This window comes from Miniopterus schreibersii, assembly GCF_964146895.1.
Source record: "Miniopterus schreibersii genome assembly, chromosome: 7".
Lineage (NCBI taxonomy): Eukaryota > Metazoa > Chordata > Mammalia > Chiroptera > Miniopteridae > Miniopterus > Miniopterus schreibersii.
In genome coordinates, this window is record NC_138108.1 from 21,649,897 (window position 1) to 21,673,225 (window position 23,329).

A 23,329-nucleotide genomic window follows, 5' to 3' on the forward strand; every position below is an offset into this window, starting at 1 on the left:
AAATATTGTTGGATAAACGGATTTCCCCTCTGCTCTCACTGCCCAGGAAGTCAGATTTTAGCCTTCCTGCCTTGCTCATCTGTATGCTCACAGCTGCTGCACCCTTTCATGCATGTCCCTGCGTCCTTGCTTTTTACTTTTACCCATTCACAGCTGACCTCTGTAACTGTTTTTGTTGTGTTTTCTCTCACCCCTCTTTTATACTCTTTTTAGGCCAGAATGGAGTCTATGAATCGATCCTACACTTCACTTATGCCCCCTTTATCCCCACAGCCTAAACTAGTCAGCCCCTACACTGCCTCCCAGCCTTCTCCGCCTCTACCGCCCCCCCCTCCGCCGCCGCCCCCGCCCCCCCCACCTCCTCCCCCACCTCCCCCTCCTCTGCCCAGCCAGTCTGCACCTTCTGGGGGCTCCGCAGCCACCGTGTTTGTCAAGTACAGCACAATAACCAGGCTACAGAATGCCTCTCAGCATTCAGGACCCCTCTTTAAGGCTCCGCCATCCTCAGTGATGCAGCCTTTGGCCTCCACCTCACAGCCAGCAAAGCCTCAGATCCCAGTGCCCCCCAATGGAGTTGTGCCCCCACCGCCTCCCCCTCCCCCTCCCCCCACCCCTGGCTCAGCTATGGCGCAGCTAAAACCTGCACCTTGCGCCCAGTCCCTTCCACAGTTCAGCCCCCCGCCTCCTCCCCTGAAGATCCATCACGTTCAGCATGTTATTCAAGCAGCTCCTCCAGCCCCCCCACCCCTGCCCCCTGCCCCTCCTCAGGCCCCTCCTAAGCCTCTTGTGACCGTGCCACCAGCCGGCACCAAGACTGTGCCCCCGGTGGCGACACAGGCTGTGCCACCTACACCTGTTCCTCCAGTCCCCCCAGCGAAAAAGCAGCCTGCTGCTCCCCACGCCCCGCCCCCCGCAGCCGCCGCCCCCGGCGCGGGCCCCCCGCCGACGTTACCGAAGCATCAGAGCTTCGGGGTGAAGCCGCCGGCCTCCCCGCTGTCCCCCGGGCCCTCGGTGGTGAAGCAGATAGCCAGCCAGTTCCCCCCGCCTCCAGCCCCTGCTCCCGGGGAGCCGCAGCCCGTAAAGCAGGTCTCGGCACACGCGGCCCCACAGTCCCCGCCTGCTGTGAAAGCGAAACCCAAGTGGCAGCCCAGCGCCGTCCCCGTGGCGTCGCCCGACTTCCCGCCGCCGCCTCCCGAGAGCAGCCTGGCGTTTCCGCCGCCGCCGCCGCCCCCTCCGGCCCCGCCCACGGCTGCCCCTGCCCCGGACAGAAGCGGGTCTCCCGGCAAAAAGACCGGTAAGACGTCCAGCCCGGGGGCGAAGAAACCGCCCCCGACGCCCCAGCGAAACTCCAGCATTAAGGCCAGCGCTTGTGCAGAGCAGCCTGAGCCTAAGAGGCCCTCGGTGGACAGTCTGGTCAGCAAGTTCGCGTCACCAGCGGAACCCTCCGGGTCTCCCAACAAGGACACCCCACCACCTCCTGCAGCGCCCCCCAAGCCTGGAAAGCTCCATCTTTCCGGAGTAGGCCTCCCGGGAGTCCAGCCGGGGGCCGTGGCGGCCAAGGCGGCGGTCCTGAGCGGGCGCGGCAAGGACGCCGCGGTGGAATTCCCGTCCCCGCCGTCCGACTCGGACTTCCCACCCCCTCCGCCCGAGGTAGAGCTTCCTCCGCCCCCCATCGAGATTCCAGCCGCCTTCCTGGGAAACGTTTCGCCAAAAGTGGCCGTCGTCAGCCCCCAGCCACAGCCGTGGTCCAAGGCGTCCGCGAAGAAGGCCCCTCCGCCCACGCGCCCCAAGCGGAGCGACAGCACCCGCCTCACGCTCGCCGAGGCCCCCGAGCCGCCCGCCGCCGCCCCGGTCGTGCCGCAAGTGCCCACCTCCCCCAAGTCCAGCCTTAGCGTCCAGCCCGGGTTCCTGGCTGACCTCAACAGGACCCTGCAGCGGAAGTCCATCACCCGGCACGGCTCGCTCTCCTCCTCCCGCGTGTCCAGGGCCGAGCCCACAGCCACCATGGACGACATGGCGCTGCCCCCGCCGCCGCCCGAGCTGCTGTCGGATCAGCGGAAGGCCGGGTACGGAGGCAGCCACATATCAGGCTATGCAACCTTGCGGAGAGGACCCCCTCCCGCGCCCCCCAAGAGAGACCAGAACACCAAGCTCTCCAGAGACTGGTAGCTACGTAGGACTTACTCTCACGGTCCCTGTAATCAGTTCTACACTCACTCGCCTGGCCCTCGGGGCATTCGGGTGTTCAGAGCCTTCTGGTGTGTTATTCAGGTAGTGTCCAGCCGTGCGCGTGCGTGTGTACACATAGCTGTGCGTGTGTGTGCGTGTGTGTGCGTGTGTGTAGCTGGGAGTGATCCTATTTATTCCTTTTCTCTCCTAATGGATTTTCTCTAAATGGATTTTGTGTATTTGGGGCAGAAGAGGCATGGAAGTGGATGCGTGTCCTGTCCCTTATGATTTCTATTGTGTGTCATGTGGATTGGACCAAAAAAAAAATTCTGATGACTTCTTTAGAAGGTGTAAGTCCATGTGCGGCTACCTGTGCATGTTGTGTATGATATATTAGGTAGATGTATAATGTGCTGTTTCTCAGTCTGAGAAGACAACCACAATGTTTGGTGTATCTATAGGGCTTTTGTGTTTGTTTTTTCCCCAGTTGGCTCAAGTTAGAACTGCTTGATTGACACTTCATTACTAAACATAAAGGGGCACTTTAATCAGGAAAGTCTCTCAGCTTCAAAGAACGGGTCAGTAGTGCAGTTTGGGGAGACTTCAGGCACGGTCCGTACACAGTTGTGCACAGGAAGCACGTACCTGGCGTAACTAAACCATTCTGGTTGCAGTGCCGCTGCAGTGATCTGCCTGAATCGAGGTGTGTTCTTTCACAGGTAAGCTCTTTGCCTACAGTACGTGGATAATGTAGTACTATGATCGTGGACAGTTCTTTTTATACTGCTGGAACCTTTTCATGGGCTTTCATCAGATTTGGCTTCACAATCCTTGCTTTGGCTCATTATAAGAGAATATCCAACACAGTACCCTGGAACATTCAGTTCGTATGTCTTTGGGTCACCAGTTATAACTGCTTTAGGTAGGTCTTGATCTTAGGTACCTGTAGACAGTTGCTATATCAAATACACCCATCCTGTGTCCAGTACAGTGCATCATCAAGAAAAACACAATCACCTTCTGAAATGTCTGTATTGCTCTCTAGAAGGTTGGATTACAGAAAGGAACAAAATCACCCCTGTGCAGGTATCATTAGTCAGGTTGTACTTGGATTGTAATGTGTAATACAAAGAATTCCTTTAAGGTATGGGACTATCATAGGAAGTGAAAAAATGAACGAGGTTTTGGTACTGGGGCACACTAGGATCCTTGCTTTCCGCAGCCAGGTTGTGGAGACTTGTCCAGGTTGCCAGGTGTTCTGTGGGAGTAGTGTAGTCCAAGTACAGTAAGTGACATTACATATTATGCATGTGCAATCTGGCGTAATATGAAATCATTGCTCTAATGACACACTAATCTTGTATGTTTCACACTACACTTCATGTGCTTTTCATTTTTTCCTGTGAATTTTCCTTTGAGAGAAATGTGATAAATTGATTAGAAATAAAATGCAACCTCAGAGCTGCTCTTAAACAAAAGAAGAAAAACTAGCTATCCCAGGAATAAATGAGCAAGCACGTCTTATAAGCAAAGTCTCTGCCTGTCGTAACTAAGGATTCCCAGTGCAACTGCAGGAATCTTTGACTCTGTCCTGTAAGGAAAACATGCTGATGCTGTGAAGCAGATAGTAATTCAAGAACGTGTGCGGTGCACACCCATATAGCCCACTCTCCAACAAAGTGTTGCATCTTAGAGTGACACCTACCTCTCCATCGCTACATCTGCAGGATACTGTTCAGTATACTCATGTGGTTATAGAGCACTAAGAACATACACCATTGTGCATTTTTTAAAGCCCTGCTTCTTTAAAAGATACTTTTTGGATCTTTTCAATTGTTCACAAGGTTTGTGTGCTTGATACTGTTGTGCTTATGAAGTGACCTTTAACATCTGCATTGTTAATTTAAGCATGCACAGCAACTTGGGTAATGTGTGAGTACAGATTGCCAAGCTCCAGTGTGAGTCATGAGTGAAGTAACTTCCTATAGTCTCTGCCTGCAGTTTTATATTCTAAAAATCACTCGTTTGTGAGGTAAAAGAGCTATTAAGAATATGAATCCAATGATATATTCATCACTAGGGCTTTTTATTGTGGTGGTGGTGTTTTTTACATGAAGGTGGACAACTTCAGCTTTAATGTACCTACAATCCATGATTTGAGCCCTAAGATACAGCCTGTTTTTTTCAGCGTGAGCTTTCCTGGCACTTCTTGTGTCAGTGCCGACAGCAGCCATCCTGGACTGATGCTTTTGGTGTATCATTTTCCTGAAAGAGCAGACATCCTTTAGAACAAACTAGGGACACCAAGAAGAGAGCTGGGTGAGAGGAGGAACTGTCATTTTTACCCCAGTCCATTGGCTTGTCTGACAACAAGTGTTTACATTTCTCCAAAGGTGAAAAAGGCTTCTAATCAACTTTTTCCCCTTATGTGTGAAAATGAATGAAAAGACAAAACAAAACGATACTTTAGATTATATCCAGTGTTCAACTCCCTAGTGGGTTGTTTTTTAATTTGGATTTTTGTTGGGATGTAGCTTTGTGGAGTGTTGTTTTTGAGACTACTCTTGTTATTTTTGCAGTGGTTCCTTTTCTCTGGTTTGTTCATGGTAAACCCTACTGCCAGATGGCACTAGCTCCGTGCCTTCTTTCACTGCCTCCTGCTCAGCAGCTCCAACCCCAGCATAGATTCTCCAGGTCAAAGAAAACCTGGACAGTTGACTTGCCTGTACTGAAAATGAATAGCGTGGATGACGCATCCTGCTGTTGAGGGCAGTGCAGACAGGTGCCTAGTAGAGCTAGTGACTTGGTTAATTAGTGACACCCTTAACTTTACCACAGAATTTCAAAATTGGATCACCCTATGCTTAACGTTTTGGTACCAAATCTGAAGGTCAGCAACAAATTTTAGGTTGTTCTCTATTGAAATTTTATCAGCTTGGCTTCTGTTACTTGAATAAATACATACTTTTTTTCCTTAGCTACTGTAATTCTCACTTGGGAAAAGTAACTATTCTTAAGGTTTTTCAGATACCCACTTAATAAACTGGATTTTTAAAATTTGAGACTTTTTAAAATGAGAAAGATTGCTGACTCTTAAAAGTTATAGGACATGATTTTAATCAGAAAATTTCAAACAAAGTAATGTAAGCAGGGTGTTTTCCAGTCCTCTAGAATCAAGGTGCTGCTGGCCACTGATGGCATATTCTGCTAAGGGCTGTGAACTATCTTAGAAGTCCCCCTCCCTGTGTAAGTTTACTTGCCACTGAGTTTATCAAGAAATTTTAAACAAAATTAGAGTGACAACTCTGAGATCAAGGTTAGTAAGAGCTGTGCATCCAATTAGAGTTCAAAAGCTGCTATTCTGGTAAAATACAGTTGTTAATAAGATTGTGTCAAAAATGTAAAGTCATAAATTAGCCTGAAAAAATTTTCAGGTGATGATGTGGATTGGTTTGATTTGACTTTCAGGTCACCAACAGAACCTTCTGTCACCTTTCTTCCTCTCCTAAAAGCAATCTTATGTTAAAAACACAAGGTAATTTTAAACAAGTAAAAAATATTTTCCTAGTTTTATATGTTATAGCAAATTTTTTAATATACCTGCAGAGCTAACAAATTAAAACTGATGTAATCTCACAGATTTTACTCAAGTATAGACCAAGTAAATCTGAATGACCCTGACTTGCTTTAAATGAAATAGGAAGTAATTTGGATTCATACATTTGATGAGAGGATTCTCTCTCTAAAAATCATTTTAGGTTGCAAGTAACTTTTGCACTTCGTTTTATACACTTTTACATTTTTGTATATAACAGGATATCCCTGACCCTGTAGGGATATGACTACTCAAAGTTGAGATTTGATCTACAGAGATGCAAGTAGAACAAAATTAAATATTCCACTACCTTTTAAGATTTATTTTCCTTTAAAAATTCAAGAGAAGTACATTTCTACACCTTACCAGTCCATCCCTTAAACAAATGCTCTGTTGTATCCTTGGAAGGTCTATATGTAAAAGAAATCTGATATTTAGCTGTAAAATAAACTTGCTAAATAAAAATAAGCAAACAGTATACTTGATAAACACTTGAAGGAAAAAATCTCCAATTGGTTTGCTCTTTGCTTGTTCAAGTCATAAACCATTTTGAAGAGAAAACAGTATCTGCTCTAATCCCCAGTGCCTTGAACTCTTTGGGAAGAGAATAGCATTTAAAAAAGTGTAACAAGCAAACTAAGGTGCTAGTGAAAGAAAGGTATTTCTAGTTTACGCAAAAGTAGAAAAAGTGACTCACGAGATGGCTCCATCTGCCTAAACGAGGCCTGGCTGCTTTCTACCAAAGACACTGAGAGAAGTGGGTTGAGTTGGTGACATGGAACACTACTTAGTTAAAAGATAGCAAAGTTCAGAAGTGCGTATGTTGATCATAGATGGCTGTTAATACCAAGCTCATAAATGTTGAAGCCTCAACCTCTTCATAGACAGAATATGCTTGCAGCACTTAAAGGAAAAAAAAATCTTTTTGGGAACTGTCCATTGTTAAATTTATTGTAACCTAATACCAAAAACTGCCATTTTCCATGACTGCCGTCTCCTTTATTTTTTCTTGTAAATAATTGCTCCTAGAAAATAAGCATTAACTGGAATGTTTCAAATGATTTTGCTTAATTTTATTATCAGCCTCTAGTGAACTCCTTTTATAGAAATGTACATTTAAAATAAAATGTCATTAGCTTGTGCTAAATGGTGTAAAAACAGTTGTTTACTATTTTAAAGGAAAATTGCACATAATTTAACTGGGATTGCCTCCCTCTCTTCCCATTTCTTTAAAAAATTAAGTCAAGGCTCACATTGACATGTAGGCTGTGGGAAGCTTTGCTATAAATAAGTAAATAGATACAAATGTAGGAATGTACTTTTAAAAAGCATGACAAAGACAACAAAAGGAACTGCATTATAAAGTACCCAATAGAGGACATTATTCAAAGGATTATGCACAGCTCGGTAAAGATGAAGTTACAATTTTTTTTTCAGCTTTGTTGCTGTTATTTTCTTGTGTTTAAATGTACGCTCTCATTTCATCATGTGCCTTGCTCCCTGATTGTGCAAACCTATATATATAGATATATATATAGATATATATATGAGAGAGATATATTCAGTACTACTGACGATGTTTTTGTCCTACTGCTGGATTAAGTTATTTTCCAAGTTACTCTTGCCAGTTACTGTCAGTGAAGTATTGTAATTGCTTAGGACAGTAGTCATACAGTCAGTGTAAATTCATTTTTCCAGTTACATGTTTTCACTATGTCAGCCAACCCAATCCTTAATAAAAATAATACATAGATTTCGTTTAAACATGGGGACTTGACTTTACTGTTTGCGGATCGGCACCATTAAGAACCTGTTCTTGCTATTTACGCTGGGGTACTCAAAATAGGTTGGTGCAGTTAAGAACAAATTAAGTGTGAAATTAAACTAGGGAGCTTTGGTTATTAAATGTTTTTTCTTTAAACAGAAGTATAAACTACTACAAAGGCATCCTTTTTGTTCAAGGATCACAATTTGATATCACAATTATGTGGACTGCTATGTGAAGGTATGTATTTACAGATCACTATCATTCACTGAAACTAGGGCAAAAAATAGAAGCTCTCCTTTTTATATTAAAAGAATTACATGTATTTGGGGAAAAGTGATCAGAAAACTCCAGGTTCACTTACAGCAAAAATAGTGATAGAAAATAACTATTTAATAAACAGCTGTCCTGAAGAAATTTCACAGAGATGAAAATTGATTTAAGGCTCAACATTTTAAATATTTGAAGTTTTTAAGACATAATAAAAAGAAGCTACTGGTTTTGAGCAACAGATAGAAAAGAGGTTACTTGCATAAATATATTCACAAGACACTTAGATACACTTTGTGGAATTTTATTTAGGTCAAGTTCTTAGTACACAGCAACAATGCCAAATACAATTTCAAAATTAAAAAGTGGATGCTCCCCCACTCATGGAGGTGATTTAATGGCACACACTAGAAACATTACTGGCAACAGAATGCTCCCTCAAAGTTTTCCTGTGTGGTTTTTACTCAGAACACCAGCCCTCTCTCTGGGAGCTAAAAGTACAACTGGCCAGATCACAAATCGTTTACATTCTTTTTGTAAACCATTTTGTTGTTAAGAAAAAAAGATGCAGGGACACAAAATATGATAAAAACTGCTTTTTCACAGAATTCCAAAGTTGTAAAAGACATTTCCATTTTAATGTGAAAATAAGCTTTTTGGTTTTGGGGGGTTTTTTACAAAAAAATCTCAAGATCTTTAGCAAGGTCATTTGTCAGTTTTTTAATAAGAACTATGCGATTCTGAGTGAGAAGCAGGAACAAGATCAGCATAAAGTAAACCTAAGGTGATGAGTGCCGCGCCTCCGTTTCACTGTTTTGTAAGGCTCTCAAATAAGGCTGTGTGCTGGGCTCCTACCAGTGCTGAAATGTTTCTGCTGCATACACCTAGTGGAAAAGGCCGTTTGTACCAAGTATAGTTTTAGAAGGGTTAAAAATGAAAATTTTTCAATAATTAAGGTCGCACTTAGTATACTCCTTTAAACAAGTTTAGTTTAAATAATACTCTGGTATTTATTGAAACAGCATAGCTTTTCAAGTATCTTCCTGAAGACATCAAGGAGAACTCTTAATTTTTAAAGAAACAGCACATTCAATTAAGACACTTGTAGAAAGAGTAACAAGTAGCACTGAGTCCGACTTTACCGTTACTAATTAGCTGTTGTCTGAAACATAACCTCGTCAGTGAAATGCGTCTGAACTAAAATTTCATCTGGCTTTCAAATTCTATGATCCTAAGTAAATCATGTGAGGGAAATTACCACCAATCAAGAGTTCCCGGACCAAGTAGTTCGGAAGTGATTCAGATCCCCATTCTTTCAGAGATTTGGCAGTCACCTGCCAATTCTTCCATCAAATCCTTTTCAAGGGGAAAGGTGGCCTTGCTCTCTCCACCGAGCAAGAAAAGAATAAAAATTAGAAAATAGTTCCTAATGCAGAAAGGTCACCTGTTAAAAGAAAATGAACACAAAAGGATAAAAGCAAACTACCATCATTTTGATGTCTCTAAATTAATCATCTTCAACCTAAGACTGCCAAGGAGAATAGCTCCATTACAGAAATCCCTGTGAAGATGAAGGACATTCTAGCTGGGTAATCAACGGAAGCAGGAAGGGGAAGGGAGGGATAAAACGTCTCACCTAGCGACTTCTAGGAATAGAGGAGAAGTAGCAGGCCCTTGCCAACCCTATTGGTGCCCCTGAGGGAGACAGAAAGCAAAAAGCCAAAAGATAGAAAATACTGAACAAGAAAAGATATTTATTTCAAACACAGCAGGCTGAATCTCTTAAGATTTTTGACACGTTGATACTTATTCAGATTTACTGCCTTGGCTAGGTCAGTGACAAGAGTATTTTCATTCATACCACCATGGCCTTTCAAACAGTTATACCAAAAAAATAAATAAATAAAAAGGAGTGACAAAAAAAGGAAGAACAACTCGTAAGGAAATAGGGAGTGTCCAGCAAGTAAAAAAGGAACATTTCAGAAGGAAAAAAAATCCCTCCCCCATTAGATTCTATCCTGATCTGGTTGCTTACTGGTCAGCAGATTGAGACTTGGATTCTATATGCCACAATATTATGTAGCATGTAAGGTTTCTACATTCATTTGGAATTCCTACTGCCCACCGTCTCATCTCGTTTATAAAAAGATAAATGGGGAAACTTACAATAAAACAAATACTACCCTCACAAACTATTAATAGCATGCAATCTATGAAATATTACATATATTAAAAGTCTCCCATTACGGTAGGCCTGGCCCATCATTACATAGTATCTTTCCAAGACAATATATAGAATTCAAAACTGTACAAAAATTTAAAGTATGCAGAAAATCCAATGTGTTTTTAAAACAAAAAATCACTCACATTAGTACTAAATAATATAGAAAAAAGTTAGCTAACCCATGGATTCCCCCTGCTACAGGTCTTCATCACCACCAGTGTCCTCTGCACTCCCCAACCCAACAGGCAAGCTGACCGTCACCAACTCTTGTTGCACAGTCTGCCGTTGGTATGAGCTATGGAACTATTTGTTGAATTTCAAATTACCCTCTTATTAAATCCACTAAGTTTTCTCAGCAAAAAGGTATTGAAATAAATAACTAGACTATCTAATTTTAAAAGTTTTCCTAGTTATACACCAACACTAAGAGTTTAACCTATCCAAGTATAGTCTAGGTTGGGTCCATAACAAAACTGATGGCTCGGACACTCAGGACCATTGCTTTAAAGGAAAACGGAATAAAGGATGTTGAGATGACCTCACATAGGCATGGCAGCAAAGCTAAATTCAAAGGGTTGAAGAGAGCTAAAAGCAAAATAGCTGACTTGCAACATGTTGGGGGAGGGCAGGGGAAGAACTTGCAGCTTTTCGACACAGGGAGTCTTGACGAGGGAGCTGTATATCTGGGTCTCAGTTAAATGGTGATGAAGTTCTGTGCTCAGATAGATTCACAGGTGGAATGTTCTGCCTACACCATCTGAATTCCCTCACACTACTACACATTCACTTTTCAATCAAGTTCCGCTATCTACACTACCTCATGTTCAAGGCTTACATGTCAAATACAGTTGACCCTTGAGCAACACAGGACCCGTGTAATTGAAAATCCACCTATAACTTTTGACTCACACTTACTACAGTCAGCTCTCTGTATCTGTGGGGGACTGGTTCCAGGACCCCCCCACACACACACACACACACAAACAAAATCCTTGGATGTTGAAGCCCCTTAGGCAAACTGGTATAAAACAGTGCACACAGTTTGTCTTCCACATCTGTGGGTACCAACTGCAGACTGAAAATTCTGTTTTCGATCATAACTAGTTGAATATGCAGATGCAGAGTCCAGGGATATGGAGGGCTGACTATACATTTATTGAACCCCAGTGTAAGTGGGCCCGTGCAGTTCAAACCTGTGTTGTTCAAGGGTCAACTGTATATGCAGCTATTGCCCCTCCCCTTTGACGCAGCTCAGGGAGGTCACCTGGCAAAGCTCTCTTCTGGCCAAGTCACTGGAACTGGGAAGAACCCATGACAGCTTTGGGCCTTGACCATAAGCTAGTTCATCACTAAGTATTCACCTGCTGAGCAGCAAAGCCCTCCTGGATTTTTAGAACATTTCTTATATTGACTACAGAAGTGATTAAAGCCATCTGACTCACAAATTCCACTGAACTTGAAGCTATAGTTGGGCAGATAAAATATACTGTTTCTCTCAAAGTTCTATCAGTTTTTAATATATGTAATTGGATATATATTTGGCCTTATCCCACTATTCTTAGGCTGAGATACAAAGTTCAAATTCGTACCAAAGGATGCTACTTCAGAGGCCAACCACAAAATCAGGAGAGTATTTCCCTTTTGTAGAGCTCAGTGAGTAGACAACTCAGCAGGAGCTAACACTGGCCACTAATATCACTCCAAGATTACAGTAGCAAGCCTTTTATTCCCAGTAGCTGTCAAGAAACTTGAAAATAACTATTTTCCCAAAAAGAATGTTTTTCTCAATAGTGAAATCAGTAAAGAAATAGTTGGTCTGAATTCCAAAATCATCATCCTCAAACCAGCACCTAAGGCAGCGCATTTCTACGTCAAATCTCTTCAGAACCTTACAGAACCTTCACACCAGCTTCACCCACCTGCTTCAGCGTGAGCCGGGCTACCGTGCTTCACACATCTGGGTAATGGCCCTTAATGGCAATGCAGTCTCATGCTGCAGCAGCACATTAAAATCACACTGGCAATTGTCAACCACCCTCAGAATGTTGGGAGACTCATTTCATCATCTACAAACTGAGAAACATGATGGGATGCAAGTCAGTTCAGCCTTCACTCTGGTGCACACAAGTGCTGAGAGAATGCAGAACTTACAGTGTGAGAGGAAATGAGCCACCTGAAATAACTAAAAATGGTTAAGTATGGTATTCAAATATCGGTTCCCTCCTCATACAGGTGGAAAAAAGTGGGGTACGCAGTAAACCACAAGGCTAACCTTTAGCACAGGCACTGAAGACCATCCAATGCCACAGATTCTGCAAGAGAAATCCCACGGGTGTACAGTATTCCTGAGAAAGATCCCAGATTTTGTTCTGAATCAGTCTTAACCTGATTTGTTTTACATAGTTATGCTGTTATACCTCCGACACATTCAGAAATGGTCACTTTATTTCAATCCAGACAGCTTAGCATAGTACAAATGATGACAGAAAGATCCATTTGTTCACACTCAGCTTGTTTTTTTGTTTTAATACTGGGGGGTAAACCGGAAAAAACGTAAGTAGTTTTTATCATTTGTATCCTTCATTCACTTCCCTGGAGGTGAATCCCAGGGTCTTGTGACAATCTGGGAGATCCTGACTACTCCTGTGCGGGACACAGCCCACTGAGCTTACTCAGAATAATGCATGATGGACTCGACATAATTCCCAGGGAAGAGCCCAGTCACTCCATTCATAACCCCCTCGTACCAACCATCGTCGTTCTTCTTGATGACATAAATGATGGCTCCTTCCTGAAAGGACAGCTCGTCTTCCTTGTCTTTTGTATAATCATAAATTGCCACAACTAGAGGGGGAAAAAACAGGATGTGAAAAATAACATTCCTCCAAAGAGAGAACCAGATCAATGAATAGCCATCCTTTCCCAATGTCTACAGCACTTCAAACAGTGATTTCCTAAACATAGGCCAAAAACTTTTTTTTTCCTAACACCCTGTCCTGTAGAATGGGATCCCACCTCCTTGGGGAGGTTAGTTCCAAACAGTATAAATGGCAAAAAGTCAGTAAAATTACCCTCCAGCAGCCTACTGGAAAATACCTCACAGAAGAGAGAGACACAATCCCTGAATCGGGGAAAAATGACTGTGTTGTGTAAAAACATCTTTAAACATTAGAATTACACTAGTGCAGGGAGATACACTATGAGAGGCAAGTGAGAAAAAGAGACGGACTAAAGGAGCAGCAAGCAGATTTACATCTCATTTTCTGGAGCCCATGCTTATTCAGAGGAGGAAAATGGTTGGATTCCCACAGGTTTTATGTGCAAATGATGGGAATCCACTATATATATAGTCTTTCAAAAACACATGCTGTATTATGCTACCAATTTAACACATTCCTGTAATACACTAAAAGTGTTATGAAAACCAAGATATCTGTAAGCTCTGAGATTTTCACTGCTTAAACAATTTGGTAACCAATTTGTTACCTGGGACAGCTTCTGGTTCCTAAGTGTTACATCTACCTCAACAGTTCAGTTAAATTGGCATAGCCTACTTGCTCAAATCCACTTGAATATTTGTTTTTTTTGTAAAAAGATCACTCAGAATTTCACTCAACAACAATCTCCATCTATCCATCATTCTGAGAACCATATACTGACTTTAGTTTCTCATGCAACTTTGAACCTCACATAAACAAGAAATGAAACAACAGGAATTTTCAATATAGTGCGACTTGCCCCAGTTCATTTGTGCTTCTGGCCTGCTTTAGTAAAATTAAATGGCTTTGTTAAACTATGAGTATTTGCCATTATAGTGACCTGTTAAGGATGTCAGAAAATACTTCAGAGCGGCTTAAGAGGAAGTTAGTGTGTATTTCTCAAAATATAACCAAATCCCTAAACACAAATATATAATTAAATGACATACAAGTTTAACTATAAATGTAAAAGAAAACAAAATATGTAAAGTATTTACTGTTCTGGTCGACCCAATATTTTTTAGCATCTCTTTTAGTTGATAACATTCTTGATGCTCACCAAAATGCAAACCCATTGAAAAGCAATTCAAAAGAGGATGTCCCCAAATCCTGTTAATCCTGCCTCCTACAGCTGTCAAACCCAACACTTCCCGATGGTCACAATCACTGCCTGTCGGTGCCGCAGTCTTGACACTGGAATATACATAACGCAGGGAGTACCTGAAGACTTTCTAATCAGTATGAAGGACAGATGATTTGGGGAAACTCCTTCTAGAGTCCCAAATTTTATAAATACTGCTTCCAAAACCTGATCTGCCTGAGATGATACCTTCAGTCAGGCATCAGTCACAAAAGCTCTCATTTCCTGTCTATTAACTAAAGTATAGTGGTGCACTGTCTTAAAGCACAAAACGCCTCTGGGTGCCAAAGAAACAATTCAAAATACTGGTGTGGTGTTGAGAAGGATAATTACCCCACAGAATAACCCAACCTTTTGCAAGTTAAAGTTAGGTGGCTCCATTCCTTTGCTTTTAACAAAAATTAAGACTTTATGCCCGGCCGGGTGTGGCTCAGCGGTTAAGCACTGACCTAGGATCCAGGAGATCAGGGTTCAATTCCCGGTCAGGGCACATGCCCAGGTCGCAGGCTGCAGCTGATCAATGACTCTCTCATCATTGATGTTTCTATCTCTCTCTCCCCCTCTCCTTTCCTCTCTCTGAAATAAAGATATATTTAAAAAAAAAAAAAAAAAAAAGACTTTAATAGAGTTACCAGCCAAAATATCATAAAACTTTTTTAAAGATAGAGCATTATGCCAGGCCCACATGGCTCAGCGGTTGAGCATCGACCTAGGATCCACGAGATCCTGGTTTGATTCCCAGTCAGGGCACCTGCCTGGGTTGCCAGCTCGATCCCCAGTAGGGGCCGTGCAGGAGGCAACCGATCAATGACTCTCTCATCATTGACGTTTCTCTCTCTCTCTCTCTCTCCCTCTCTCTTCCTCTCTCTGAAATCAATCTATATATTTTTTTAATTTTTAAAAAAAGGCATTATTTGATTTTTGGCAAGTAACTCTGAAGAAGTTGAGAGTGACAGTGCCACATGAAGAAATCCTTCCATCTGCACTGACTAATGTGAAAAAGGTTTTCAGCACTGCCTTAGGTGAGGCCTTCATTTCATCCTTAGAAAGGTATCCAATCTGGTCTTCCCAACTCCTACTTTCCTTTTTTATTGATTTTAGAGAATGGAAGGGGATGAGAGAAAGAGAGAGAAACAATGATGTGACAGAGAAACTGATCGGTTGCCTCCCGCACATGCCCCAACCAGGGATAAAACCCGCAACCTGGGTATGTGCCCTGACCGGGAATCGAAAATGTACGAGATGAAGCTCCAACCAACTGAACCCCACCAGCCAGGGCCCTACTTTCCTTTCTAACATACTCTACGCTATTATCAGGTAAGTTAAAAAAAAGTTAGGCTGGCCCGGCCGGGCGTGGCTCAGCGGTTGAGCATCGACCTAGGATCCAGGGGATTGGGGTTCGATTCCCGGTCAGGGCACATGCCCTGGTTGTGGGCTCAATCAATGACTCTCTCATCATTGATGTTTCTATCTCTGTCTCTCCCTCTCTTTTCCTCTCTCTGAAATCACTAAAGATATATTTTTAATAATAAAAAAAAAAGTTAGGCTGTAAGTACATGGGAACTACTTATTAACCTGCTTAAAAATCTTGCCCAATTTTCTTTCTACCATTGGATTTTTACAAAGGGAAAAAGACCCCAACACCTCAGCGTGGTATTCAAGGCCTTCCGTCACCAATGACAACTTCTTACACTCATACCCCAGCCACTCTCTCCCTACAACCCACCCATGTCCTCTTGTACTACTCACGTGCCCCACATAGCCATGCCCCTTCACTCCGAGGACTCCCTCTGCCTGGGAAACTGCTCATTATTCAGGGCACATCACAAACTCCATGTCCTCTGAGCAGCTTTATGGAATCCCCAGATAGAATTAATGGAACTACTCATTTTTGATAATCATTACTGGAGCATCCATGCTGATTGAGAGATATACAGATGAACAAGACAAACTGTCATAGTCTGGTGAGAACAGAAATGTTATCTGATAATTTACCATACATTGCTGATACTTCCACCAAGAAGTTATATCACTGAGTTGGAAGAATACAAGAACGGATGGCTTGATGGAAGGAAGGGATAGAATTTAATGCTAGTAAACTGTATAGCACATCAATCCCAGGTCTGCCAAAGCTCCAGCTTAGGAATAGTTAAGTATGTGCGCTCGAGTCAGTCATACCACCTAATTCAAATCCCGGCTCTACCAGTTATTAGTTCACAGAACATACTTAACTTTCCTAAACTTTTTACTCAACTGTATAATGGGAACTATAATAGTGCTAACACTTCAAAGCATTGCTCTATTGAATGAGGCAATGCACACCCAACACATAGCCCAGGGCCTTGTATATGGTAAACAGTCCATATAAATGTTAGCTTCTTTTATCATTAGTAACTATTCTGATGTACTGCCTTTTCTCTAACACTAACATTTTCTGTTATATTCTATAAAAATTATTTTTGAACCTCATTTCCTAGTTTGCAAGATAGGGAAACTGTCTTACATATGTAATAAGTCTTACATTATGCCAGGCACATAATACATGAAAATATATTTTCTACCCAAGTTAAATCAAGATACTACATATATATATTCTCCTTTTGGCTAGTATGGGCAGTAAGGGTTAAGATAAAACCTTTTCCCATGGCAGTGGTTCTCCATCTTGGAATTACCTGAGGAACTTCTAAAAATTCTGATGCAGTCCCACATCCAGATTCTGATTTAACAGGTCTGCAGGTGCAGACATGCTGCACACTCCCTAGGTGACTCTAATGTGCAGGCAGGGTTAAGAACCAGGTACTAAGGTCTAAGATAGCAAAATGAGTCATTAGGTAACAACCTTAACATTCACACACACGCAAACAAAAAAGCAATCAGAAGCTGAACACGGTTATGTTTTTGTTTTGCTAGAAAGGGCAAGGAAGAGCTTTTGGTTTTCATGTTTTGAAAGACCTGAACTTACCAGAAACAAACCAAACCTTGAAAAACATCTTGGGGAACAATTAAGGCATATTCTTTAAAATTTTAAAGAGTTACTTGGACTCAAAACAAACTTACTTTCCTCTTACAAATCTCTCCAGATTTTCACATGTTCACTAAAGAGTCACTTTTTAGAAAGCAGAATTTCACTGTGCTTTTCTCTTAAGGAACAACTGAGGTAGTTTTTCACGGCTTTGTCTAGGACAGTATTAAAATCAGCTACAGAGTTCGTAAAACATGTCAATGCCTAAGGCCACATCCTAGGGAAGTACCTTGGGCTCATATCTTCCCCCTTAAAAACAGCTTTAGTGCCCAGCCAGATATAGCTCAGTGGTTGAGCGTCGACCTAGGATCCAGGCAATCAGGGTTCGATTCCTAGTCGAGGCACATGCCCGGGTTGTGGGCTGCAGCCAATCAATGACTCTCTCATCATTGATGTTTCTACCTCTCTCTCTCCCTCTCCTTTCCTCTCTCTGAAATCAATAAAGATACATTTAAAAAACAAAAAAAAACAGCTTTAGTGAGGTACTGGAGGTATTAATTTAGACACAAAACAAAAGCATTTAATTGAGAGTTCAGTGAGCTCTGACAAATGTATGCACCTGTATACATGACAAATGTATAATGACCACCACAATGGTCACATACCGCATGCCCATCACCCCCAAATTTCCTTATGCTCATGTGTAAATTCCTTCACCCACCAGTACTGGTCCCCAAAAACCATTGATCTTCTAGATTTCATTTATATGGAGTCATAAAGTAAGAGTCTTTTTCTGGAAGTCTGGTTCTTTCATTAGTGTAACACTGGAAAACCGTCCATATTATTGCTTATAACAGTAGTTTGTTCCTTTTCACTGCTGAGCAATATTTCACTAAATAGATGGATATCCCACAATTTGTTTATTAACCAATTAAAAAACACTTGTGTCGTTTCCAGTTTTTGGCTATTACGAATAAAGCAGCTATGAACATTTAAATTTAAGTCTTTGTGTGAACACACACCCTCATTCCTCTTAAGTAAACACCGTAGGAAGGAACTGCCAGATCAGCTGGCAGGGGTATGTCCGACTTCATAAGAAACTGCCAACTGTTTTCCAAAGTGACTGAAACATGTTGCATTACCAGCAATGTATAAGAGCTCGTTTCACCACATTTTCTCTTAACATTTGGTGTTATCAATGTTTTTAATTGTAGCCATTCTAGAGGTACTGTGTGTAGTGGTACTGAGTTTGGTTCACAGTGGCTTTAATTTGCATTTCCCTAATGACTAATAACACTGAGCATCTTTTCATGTGCTTATTTGCAATTCATGAAATTCAATTCATCATTTTTCTTTTAAGCTTCATGTTTTTTATGTGGTCTCTACAAGACTTTTTTTTTTTTCCCCAACCGCAGAACATAAAAGTTTTTTCTCCTACATTCCCCTTGTTTTACAGTTTAGGTTTTACATTCAGATCTAAAATACATTTCAAATTAATTCATGTGTACTGTGAGGTAGTGGAAGTTCATGTTCTACATATGGATATCCAATTGTTCCAACACTATTTGCTGACAACACTATCCTTTCCAAAGAATTACCTTGGCACCTTTGTCAAACAATTTATGTGCACCTTATTTCTGGATTCTGTATTTTATCCCACTGATTTATATTCCTATACTTACACCAGCACCACACTGTCTTGAGTACTGTGGCTTTCCACTAGAACTCTGAAGTCAGGTAGTTTAAATCCTCCAATATTAGACTTCTTTTCAAATTGTTTTGACTATACGAGGTCTTTTGCATTCCCACGTAATTTTTAGAATCCTCTTGTCAATTTCTGTAAGACTTACTTCTGGAACTTTTACTGGGATTGCATTCAATTTATAGATCAATTTGGGGAAAACCAGTCTCTTAATAATGATCGAAGAGCATAATACAGTTCTCTATTTAAGGCCTTTATCAATTTTTCTTAATGTTTTAGTTTTCATCATGCAGGTCTTTCTTATATTTCATTCTGTTTATCCCTAAGTATTTAATATTTTATGCTATTAAAAAAGTTGTTTTACAAATTTCAATCTCCAGTTGCTTGTTGCTAGCATATAAAAATGCAATTAATTTTATACACTGATCTTGTAGCCTGTAATCCTGCTAAGTCACTTTTTAGCTCTACCAGCTTTTTGTAGATTGTTAGAATTTTCTACATGAGATCTTATCTTCTGCAAACAAAGACCATTTGATATTATCCACATATCTGTTGCTGTGTTTAGATTTTGTTTCTTCTCCATGCTTCATTTTGCATAGTTTCTATTGTCATATCATCAAAGTTGCTGATCTTTTCTTCTGAAGAGTCACTTCAGATACTGTATTTTTCATCTCCAGAAATTCTATGTGGGTTTTTCTCTTAAAAAAAAAAAAAAAGTGTGTGTGTGTGTGTGTGTGTGTGTGTGTATTCCAGTTCTCTCTCGTGTTCATATTTTCCTTTACCTTCTTGAACACATGTGGCATTTATAATAGCTATATATAACACCCTTGTATGGTAATTCCATCATCTCGGTAATTTCTGGGTCTTTTTCCACTGACTGACTTTTCTGTTAGTTATATGTTCCTGCTTATTTACATGCCTTGTAATTTTTGAATGGCTGTTGGACACTGTGATTCTGACATTTTAGTGCACTGGATTTTGTTGAACAGTGTTACATTTTGTCCTGGAGCTCAGTTAAGTTACTTGAAATCATTTGGATGCTTTCAAAGGTTTGCATGTAAGCATGTTAGGGCAGCCCAGAGCAAACTTTAGTCTTGGGCTAATTTGGGCCCACTACTAAGAGGACAGACACCCCCCCCCCCCATCCACCTAACATTTATTAAGCTCCTGCATTATTCTAGGTACTTGAGCAATGGAAATGAAAAGCATACCAAACCTGACAAGGACCCCATCCCCACCCACATGGGTCTAGTGGGCTTGAGAGACAACAGTAAAACAAGATGATTTAATGTACAATGAGTTTTCAGGGAGTGATGACTGCCAAAGGAATTGTCCAGGGGTAACTGCAAGTGCCTGTGGGAAACTGAGGGTCCCAACTTGTTTTCTGGGTCCAGAGATACCAACGGGCAGGAGGAAGAATGGTGACCACTGGAGCTCATGTAAGATATTTTCACTATCTTACTAGAGCTGTCTTCTGGGTGACTGGAATGGAGGTTTCCCTTCAGAGGCCCAGGATTGCACAGGAAGGAGGGTAAGACTCCATCAACTCCAGGGGTGAATGTTGATTATCCACTCCCACTGATATTATGGGGCCTAAGGAGACAGACTTTTGAGGCCTCTTCTCAATGCCTTGTGTATGACAAGTCTTTCTACTCTTAACTGGTTTGGGAACATGAACTATTTCCAGGCCTGTGTCATTTCCAGTAATTTTTCTGCTTACTCCTTTCTGGTTTTCTTTCTCCAATATCAGGTAGTTTCTTCACACACATGTACAAATCAGTACTCAGTCAAAGACTCAAGGGGACCCTTCTGGAGATCTCCAGAACTCTGTCCTTGTGTGACTACCTCTTCTCTGTAGCCTCCAAAAACTCTGACCTCTATCTTCTCTAGGCAATGAAACACACAGCCTCTGGGTTCCACCTCCTCGCGCTATGGCCTGGAAAATGCCTCTGGGTAGCAATCCAGGACAATCACAGGCTCACCTTGAGTTCCTTCTCTCTAGGTCATATTCCACCAATGACTGTTGTCTAGTGTCTCAAAACCTTTATTTTTAATATTTTTTTCTGGATTCCTGTTTTAGGAGAGAGGGTAAATCTGATTACTGTTGCTCTATTTTGACTAGAAATGGAAGTCTACCATTTCTTAATGTAAGTTCCCCAGATGATTGAAATGTGTGGTCAGTTTTCAGACCCAGTGAATAGCTTTAATTTCCTTAATAGAAAACTCTGTGCAAGACAGCACACTTTTTTTTCTGAGCTGATTAGTACTGAGAAGATTTTGAAGCTTGGTCCCAAAAGTACCATGGCATGGTTAGCTAATATATTCAGAGAAACTTTTCAATAAAAGAAATGCCCAACACTACCTTGTAAAGAAACTAAGAAACCATTATTCTTTGGAAGGAAGTTTCATATGGAGATACTTAAACTGAAATATCTGATATAAGATGCCACGAAGAATGCTTTATAAACCATGGGGGCAGGAATAACTAATAGTTTGGAAAAATCATCCTCTTCCTGAGTCATTCTAGAAAAACCCTTTTTTAATTTTTGTCTTACAGAAACCATTCATAAAGAGCATGTTCAATGGGAACAACACATACCATCAATAAAAAAATCAAATAGCCCTAGCCGATGTGGCTCAGTGGTTATGTATCGGCCCGCGCACCAAAGGGTTGAGGGTTCGATTTCTGGCCCCAGTCAGGGCACATGCGGGAGGCAACTGATTGGTGTCTCTCTCTCACATCAGTGTTTCTTTCCTTCTTTCTCTCTCTCTCTTTCTCTCTCTCTCCCTCTCTTTCCCCTTCCTCCCTCCCTTTCATTCTCCCTAAAAAAAAATCAATGGAAAAAGTATCCTTGGGTGAGGATTAACAAAATAGTCACAGAATTTTACTAGCATGACTTTCAAAACCTTAAAACTTGTAAATTAAATAAGAATATACATGTAATACAAGCAAAATTTTGCTTACCAGTAAAAAAACAAAACAATTTTCTTCAGTACCAGTGAATTTCACGTCCACGTGTAGCTTTCTTCCCATCCCTCCAGCAGCCCTCTGAAACTTACCCTTTTCCAAGTAAGACCTTGGCGCCCACGGCGGGTCCTCTTCCGCGTAAGGGTCACTGTACTCAACCACGGCTGCCTCCTCCTCTTCGTAATCTTCTGGGGGAGGAGGCGGAGGGGGGGATTCATCAAAGACGGGTTCTTCCGCAGGTGGAGGTGGGGGTGGTGTATCTGAAACTAAGAATGTACCAAGCTGATAACAAACTACACCTAATGCAAAGTTCTATACTTCTTATCTAAGCTAAGCTTCTACGTTTCATAAACCTAGACTTGAAAATAATCTTTCAAAACCTGAGTGTGCAAGAGACTTCCCCCACCAACTATGTTTCCAATCTCCAAGCATGCCGTTCTCCTCCCCACAGGTTAGTGCTTAGAGATGCTGAATAAAGTTTAGCCAAAACAATTATTAACTGAGCCTCTGGAACCTATTTATGCTAATACAATATAGTTTGGCCTTATATGATATCCAACAAGGAGTGGTCATCAGAAATGTTATTAACACTTTGGATATGTATAACCATATTTAGTTTATAAAAAATTAGAATGAGTCCAGTGAAGAGTGAAATTTTAATAATCTGCTTTTTCTCAATGAATTTTTTAAAAAATAGCATCTTACCAAATTAGCAAGGCAGAAATCACAAACAATTTTGGGTAACTTCATCCATGAAGATGTTTGTGTTTGTTTGGTTTTGGTTTTTCATATACAGAATATCAACTAATTCAGACTAATTTATGATGCAGAATTCTTCAAGGTAAATATCCAAGAATGATTTAAAATATTGTAAAGGTTTCACTGAGATCTGCTTCCGCGGCTTAGATATCAACATATAGTAATGTCCAAAATATTACCTCCAAACTCAGGAACTCAAAGCTTTTACAATGCTTGGTACATACTTGAACACAGCTCAACAAAATAAACTGAATTTAAAAAGCAGCACTGATCCACTGTCCAATTTTAATGAAGAGCACAAATTCTTATTTATGAGGTACCAGTATTGTTTCCGTGAAATTCTCTGAGCAATCTGCTTACTTTCTATTTTTTATCTAAACTTACTGATTAAATCAACTGATTTTCAAAGACAACTGATGCCTGGTGAGATTATCCATATCAACTTCATGCTCTGCCCTAATTCCAATTTTCTTCCCATCTGCAGGGCCACTCTACTTATCAACCTATCCACCTTATGCACTTCAAAACTTTACCCATTAAAAATACGTCTTTTAGTCCTGATGGGGTTTTTTAGTAAACAAAGCATATAGCTATATGATGTTAACATATACTTTAAAACAAATTCAATATGGTTGGGGTAAGAGTCAACAATATATCCTATTTGCATTTATAAGGCAAACGGATTGTCTTTAACCAATTCCACAGAAACATTCATCCAAAAGAACTCTGTCTTTCAAAACAATCACCTTGAGAAATTACATTACCAAATTACTCTAAGATGCTGCCACTGCTCATT

General features: G+C 41.2%; 2 protein-coding genes across 34 annotated transcripts in view; one reads left to right on the forward strand and one right to left on the reverse strand.

Annotated features, from left to right (window-relative positions):
* The window catches only part of RAPH1 (Ras association (RalGDS/AF-6) and pleckstrin homology domains 1), a 76,718-nt gene extending 69,403 nt beyond the window's left edge, over nucleotides 1–7,315 (forward strand). For both annotated transcript variants that reach the window (XM_081142518.1, XM_081142519.1), the window contains one exon: nucleotides 214–7,315. In XM_081142518.1, coding sequence (XP_080998644.1) covers nucleotides 214–2,169 — 1,956 coding nt within the window. In that variant the 3' untranslated portion in view covers nucleotides 2,170–7,315. The remainder of the gene's footprint in view (nucleotides 1–213) is intronic.
* Nucleotides 7,316–8,087: 772 nt separating this feature from the next.
* Nucleotides 8,088–23,329, reverse strand: part of ABI2 (abl interactor 2) — a 70,934-nt gene continuing 55,692 nt past the window's right edge. For 25 of the 32 annotated variants that reach the window (XM_081142538.1, XM_081142534.1, XM_081142528.1 and 22 more), the window contains 2 exons: nucleotides 21,867–22,040; nucleotides 8,088–12,867 (listed from right to left, as the gene is read on the reverse strand). In XM_081142538.1, coding sequence (XP_080998664.1) covers nucleotides 12,692–12,867; nucleotides 21,867–22,040 — 350 coding nt within the window. In that variant the 3' untranslated portion in view covers nucleotides 8,088–12,691. The remainder of the gene's footprint in view (nucleotides 12,868–21,866; nucleotides 22,041–23,329) is intronic. The other 7 variants (XM_081142546.1, XM_081142545.1, XM_081142542.1 and 4 more) reach the window with 1 other exon arrangement.